Below are 7,016 nucleotides of genomic sequence, written 5' to 3'. Positions count from 1 at the left end.
TTATGCAGTTACTCTTTATAAGGTTACATCAACTTCTTTTGCATCTTACAGGCCTAACTTACATTATTGTTTTACTTTCTTTTTGCGATATTTGATATGATAACCGTAGCGTAGGCTACACTGTAAAAAGGGATCAGTTGACTTTAAAAATGAGAGGAAACCCGTTGCCTTAAAATGAAGTAGGCCTACATAAACTTCATGCGTAACTGAAAAAGTTATGTAAACTTGACAATTCCACATAACATATTTTTTTCAATTACGCATTAAGTTTATTTACTTAATAATTTTAAGACAACGGGTTTCCTCACATTTTTAAAATTAAAGGGTTAGTTCACCCAAAAATGAAAATTCTGTCAGTAATTACTCACCCTCATGTTGTTCCAACCCCGTAAGACATTCGTTCATCTTCGGAACACAAATTAAGATATTTTTTGATGTGTCTCACTCCTCCATAGGCTTCTATGTGATTGAAACTTCCTGGCCCAGAAAAGTTATTAAATAGATCGTTAATATAGTCCAAGTGACTACAGTGGCTCAATATTAAGTATATCAAGCGACGAGAATACTATTTGTGCGCAATAAAAATAAAAATAACGACTTTATTCCACTATTCATTTTCCTTCTCTCTGGGCCTCGTAGTGTTTTTGCGCACACGCATCACACACATGACCAGCGTCGGCCAATAGTGAGCCTACGTGGTGACGTGAAACACAGACGCGCTGCGCAAAAACACTACGTGAACCAGCTCGAGACCCAGAGAGAAGGAAATGAATAGTGGAATAAAGTCGTTATTTTTTTGCGCACAAAAAGTATTCTCGTCGCTTGATATACTTAAGATTGAGCCACTGTGGTCACTTGGACTATATTAACGATCTCTTTAATAACTTTTCTGGGCCAGCAAGTTTCAATCACGTAGAAGCCTATGGAGGAGTGAGATACTCTCAGATTTCATCAAAAATATCTTAATTTGTGTTCCGAAGATGAACGAAGGTCTTACGGGGTTGGAACAACATGAGGGTGAGTAATTACTGACAGAATTTTCATTTTTGGGTGAACTAACCCTTTAAGTCAATTGACCACTTTGTAAACATGGTAGTGGATTTCCCCTCCTGTAGGGGGCAGTAAAAGCCGTGATTGTTTTGTCATACGTCTGCAAACTAAAATAGAAGAAGAAAGGGACAAATTCGTATACAAATGCATCGGCCCATGTTGAACTCGAAGCATAACTTGAAGTTTATCCATGTAATTTGAATATTATCAGTCGGGCACCTCACACCAGCGCCCATCAACAATCCTCTCTGACTGAAAGTTATTTGTGGAAGTTGGCTCTGGCATGAAACGTGACTTTGAATGGAAACTCCCTCTTTTTGGATTTGAGTTTTTGCACGCTTTGCGATTTTACAGACAGATGAGCGACGCCTGTTAAGACAAGAACTTGGATTTGGATTTAATATTTAAGATACATCGAGAATGCGTGACCGGACCAAAGAACTGGGCAATGTGAGTAAAAAAAGGGCAGTGCACTCAGGAAACCGGCTAACGAGCTAACGTGCTAACCCGCAGATGGTGTAACCTCTGCCACAACTGCGATTTATTAACACACACTTTCTCACGGGTGGCAGCTATGTGACTGACTTTTAATGTGTCTTTATGCAGAGCGTTGAAAATATAAGTCAAATTTCACAAACTGGAAGCTAACCGCCTCCTCCTGCACTGCGCTCTAGTCTTGCAGTGTTTTAGGTGGAGTGTGACTTTATTTAGCATACATACACACTAGCTGCAATGAATGTTTGCAGTTGATTAAGTTATTTCCCCCACCCCACCTCACCCCAGCAAATTCAAAATGTCACCCATTCTCAATTATTATTTAACACTGTTCACCGATGGGTTTGTCACACCCTCAGGAAGAAAAGTTTAATATCACATCCGTTAGTTAGAACCCTGTTTCTTATCATAACACTGAACTATGTGCTCTTAAATTTGTCTGATATATATATATATATATATATATATATATATATATATATATATATGTGTGTGTGTGTGTGTGTGTGTGTGTGTGTGTGTGTCTGTGTGTATCCCCTAACGTACGCATCCTACACACACCTTTTTGTAAAATTTTATCAAATTATCTTACTCTGTGTGTGTATATATATATATATATATATATATATATATATATATATATATATATATATATATACACATATATACACACACAAATAACAATCTTTAATGTATCTCACTAGACTGCTGGTGATGCCTCGGACGAAGATGAAGAAACCACTCTTATGATAAAGCCTGGATCCGGGAGCTCAGCAAATGAAGAGAAGGAAAATGAGTCTTTCTTCAAAAAGGTTAGTTTTTGGTCATTGTAGCACATTTTATCTCTAATTGGAAGTATCACTCCAGCTTTCAATAGTAATATGCACATAAACTATTAGGGAACTGTAGAGAAGAAGCTTATTGTGTCTACCTCCAAACTCTGTTAATCGATACTTGTGACCTTGTAACGTCAGTTATTCAACATAAATTACATTTTTGTTTTTTAAATTGTAGTCTGTATGGTTTGGGCTTACAAAGTTTCCTGAGCGAAACATAATTGTCACAATAATATCTTTTTTTCTCTGTATAGGTTCAGGAGATTCGAGAGGGGCTTGAAACTATTAAGAAGAAAGTGTCGGAATTGGAGAACAAACAGAAAACGGTGTTAGGAGTTGCACTTCCTGAGGACAGTGAGTTGCTTAGCTTAGGGTATTTTTTATATTTCAACGAATTTCGATGAAATAAAAATCTTGGTTCTCCATGGAGTTTTTTCAGTTTAAGTTTCATCATACAACACAAAGTTCAGGATAATAATAATTAAAAAAGATTTTTTAGGGAATAATACCAATTTGTTTTTTGTTTTTTTAACGACAAGTTATGATTTTTAACCTTTTTATTTGTTTATGAATAAATAATTATAAAATACATTTTTCCTCGACCATAGGTATGAAAAAGGAACTTCAGTCCCTCAGAGAAGACATCAAAGTCAGGGCCAGCCAGATCCAAAGGAAGTTAAAAAGTGAGACTTATAAATAAACATAAGTGGTTGTTGAACTTTTTCCGTCGGACCTAGTGGATGTGAAAAATTAAACAATACATTTACGTCACAGGCATCGAACCTAAGAAAGCTGAAGGTGAAGACAAATATATTCCAATAAATGTAAGAATGCGGCGAACTCAGGTAAGTTACTTTTAATCTATATTACTTATGTATTTTATTTATTATATGTAAACTGTTGTTTCGGCACAGAATAATCTGCTCCTCCTTTTTTCTTTTGAAAGCATGGTGTTCTGTCCCGTGAATTTCTGGAATTGATGGGTCACTGTAATACAATTCAATCCCAATACAGAGACCGAAATGTGGAGAGGATACAAAGACAACTCAAAATCAGTATGTGCCTTTTCTGTCATGTTTTATTCCATTGATAATACTAGAATTCTCACACAGGTCTCTCATAATATAGTCATTTTAAATGTGCACTGAGTACATTTTTCTTTCCTTATTTAAAAGTTTTCTTTTGTATAATCCACAAAAGTGCTACATAAAACAAAACAAAAATTGTTTGCTACTGATGCTTTCATATGCATTATTCCTGCTAAATAAGTAAAACTAATGTGAATCTGGTTTCCCTTACAGCTGGTAACAATGTCACAGATGAGGAGCTGGAATCAATGCTTGAGAGTGGACAAACAGACGTTTTCACACAAAATGTGAGTGTGTTGTTTTGTGTAGTGTGCATGTATTGATGTGAATGATAGGTGTGAGTCTTGCATTTTGCTTATTCATTGCATTGCATTGCATTCATGGTTTAATTTTCTACAATTACCTGAAGAAAACAGTCCACAGCAGAGTGATATTATTTGTTACAGTCTTCTTATCGCTTAATGCCACATTTCAAGTCTTCTCTTTTGCTTTCTTTGGAATGGATGTTTAATTTGGGTAAGATCCTTTTAGGAACGTATGAAATTCAATTTGATCATAGACGAATGATCTATGCATCATAGACGTAAATGCCTCTCATTTTCAGTACCTGCTTTTTTTTTTTTAGAATTCCACTTCCCTTTTAGACTTTTGATTACGGTAATTCTTGCCTTCCATCTTATATATTCAGTTTTCTAGAACCCTTCCCCCCCCCTTTGAAGCATCACCACCACAAAACATTTCACTATTCTGTCCTATATGTCACATGATCAGGGCCGACCCTAGCATTTTGGGGGCCCTATGCATATTTTTTTAAAGGGGCCCCCCAACCTACGTTTTGACCTAACTGGCCCCCATCCCCTAACTTAAACATCCTACACTGACACCTTTTTGTACAATTTTATCAAATTATCTTACTCGCAGGTGTCAGAAAAAAAAGTTATATTGTGTACAGAGATAACCATGGTAACAGCTGTATTTCTGCTGTTCCATTAACGCCACCTACTGTCCAAGTGTGAATTTTGCATTTTATTTCAGCCTGTCTGTTTTTTTTTTTTTAGATCAGTGCTAAAATAAGACAGAATTTTTAAACTGTAAATACGCAATGTTGAAAATTGTAACGGAAAAGGAGCTAATGTGCGTTATAAAAATGTAAACAATTCGGATGAGGTATCTAGAGGTTTTTTGAAGTGCCCACGATAACAATACCGCACATGTTCATTACTGTAATATAGATGAGATTGTTGTTACATTGGCACAGACACTTGATACATTAACACACGCGACTGACACAAGCAAACTTTATCAAAGTTATTATTTCCAAGCATTACTGTCTGAACCCCTGGCATGGGGCCCCCTGGTGGCCACGGGGGCCTCATGCAACCACTTATTAGGTAGCAACTGCTTATTAGGTAGCACTAGAGGCCCTGTCCCAAATGACACCCTAAGCACTCGCGGTCTTCCTCTGAGTCCACACTTTCGTGACGTATGACAAAAGTGTGCATCGAGGGCGTATATCGACCGCAAAGGGGGCGCTCGCGAGTACCCTCCTGACATCTACAATGATAAATCGGACACCCTACGGTCTCATGGAGTCATTTGGGACAGGGCCACATGATGTGTGATCATGTGAAAAATCCTGTTATACCACACAAGTCATGTTAAGGGCTCTTAAAGGGATGGTTCAGAATAAAATCAACCTATGGTCCTTTGCACCTTGACCTCGAGCCAAACACTAGGGAAAAAAGGCTTCTGGGGGGGGTGTTTGGCTCAAGGTCATTTGGCCCTGGTGTAAAATCAAATCTTTCTTGCAGATTTTGAACGATGCTAAAGCTACCAGGCAGGCTCTGAACGAAATTGAGTCGAGGCATGATGAGATCATCAAACTGGAGAGAAGCATCAAAGAACTACATGATATGTTTCAGTACCTTGCAATGGAGGTGGAAGCACAGGTCAGATCAACACACTGGTTATATTTAGTACATTCCATAGATGTCTAGCAAATAAAAAATATCATGTCCTATCAGTTTAATAACAGTGATGTTTAATAATTGTCTGGTTTTTGCCCATATTTGTACTTTAAATCTGTTTTTTAAGTGAAATGAACTTGTTTTTTCCCAGGGTGAGTTGGTGGACCGCATTGAGGAGAACATTAAGAGTTCCCATAACTATGTGGAAAAGGCCGTTGCGGAGACGAGTGATGCTGTAAAAACTTCAAAAAAAGTGCGCAAGGTGAGTCAATGATTTATGATTATTTATTTATTGGCATGACAACATTAAATCATTGGCAAGTGATCATATTGGCTTTTTTTTCTTCACAGAAAAAGATATGGATTGCAATATGCGTTGCTATTTTAATTGTAATAATAGCTATTATCCTGGCTATAACTTTTTCAAGTTAGGCTGAGGTGAGTCCCATCAATTGTTTTGAATTTATGCAAAATTCAATCTTTATGCAAGCTATTCAGGTGAAAGGTGTCTGTTATAGCCAAATGTCTTAAACCTCTGTTTTTACTATTCATATTTATTTGATTTAAATCATTTCTTTTTTTTTTTTCTTACAGTGTTTTCCTTTAATAGACTTCTTCGCCCACCAAGCACTGGGTTTTTCTTCCTAAACTTCTTCCTGAATTCCCCAATGCAAACATGGCCATGCGTACACAGGACCATTATTGGTGTCCCAACTCTAGCTACATGTATTTACATTTTAAAGAGTTAATTTGTTGTTTTAGCTGCTTTGACCTACAAAGGACTTGATTTCAGACTCCTGAAAATGTGTCAGTGGCACCACTTAGTTATAAAAAGTTAAATGGTAAAAACTGTTTGAATTAACTGATTACTGTATTGACTGAATGTTTCCAAGATGGTGGACTTCATTTGCAGAAACCAACACTTAAACATGGTCATATAGGGTAGATTAAGAAAAAATGCTAATGAGATTCCTAATATATAACACTCACATTTGGAGACAAGCTCAAGAACTCTGAGTGATGGGCTATTTGTCTTTGCCCTACTATGTTTATAAGATTTCTTTTGCATTATCTGTTGTGATTTATCCTTTTATTATGTCATTTCAAGCTTAACATTTGCTGAAAATAGTATTTGAAGTCATCTGTATATAAATATATGTGTAACTCATTTTATACTCTACTTTGCATTATAGTAACTACCTTTCAAAATATTTCTTCTGTTGCTCTCACAATGACATGTTGCATACATGTGTATATTTTAACACATTTGTGCCCAGAAATGAATATGTACAGTTACTTGTTTAGTGCCTCAACCTTGGTGCCTTTTCTTGAACATTAACTTGGTGAGTGCCCACTGTGTGGCACTGTAAATGTCAAGATCACCAAGAGTGCTTCTCTGGTTTCACTGTGCAGCCTCTGGACTTGCTGCCACACATTTCATTCATTATGGTGTAAAATTGTAATTTTTAAATAAACTACATGTATATTTTATTGTTTTGTAGTGTTTTTTTTTTTCTTATTTCCTTGTCTTTTAAATGATTGTTAGATGTTAGCGCATTATTTACTGTTTGAGTACAACT

The 7,016-nt window shown here is 36.4% G+C and overlaps 1 protein-coding gene across 1 annotated transcript; it reads left to right on the top strand.

Moving 5' to 3' along the window:
- The first annotated feature begins 1,152 nt into the window (after window positions 1–1,152).
- Window positions 1,153–6,927, top strand: stx4 (syntaxin 4). The gene is made up of 11 exons (XM_084135144.1): window positions 1,153–1,500; window positions 2,250–2,357; window positions 2,636–2,735; window positions 2,990–3,064; window positions 3,156–3,226; window positions 3,328–3,436; window positions 3,683–3,756; window positions 5,281–5,418; window positions 5,588–5,698; window positions 5,788–5,874; window positions 6,031–6,927. Exons 1-10 carry the CDS (start codon window positions 1,471–1,473, stop codon window positions 5,866–5,868), a joined length of 897 nt encoding a protein of 298 aa, XP_083991270.1. The 5' UTR covers window positions 1,153–1,470; the 3' UTR covers window positions 5,869–5,874; window positions 6,031–6,927.
- The last annotated feature ends 89 nt before the right edge of the window (window positions 6,928–7,016 follow it).

This window comes from Abramis brama (genome assembly GCF_963993115.1).
Source record: "Abramis brama genome assembly, chromosome: 14".
Classification (NCBI taxonomy): Eukaryota; Metazoa; Chordata; class Actinopteri; order Cypriniformes; family Leuciscidae; genus Abramis; species Abramis brama.
The sequence above is the reverse complement of the archived record's forward strand: the minus strand, read 5'-3'. Positions and strand labels throughout refer to the sequence as shown.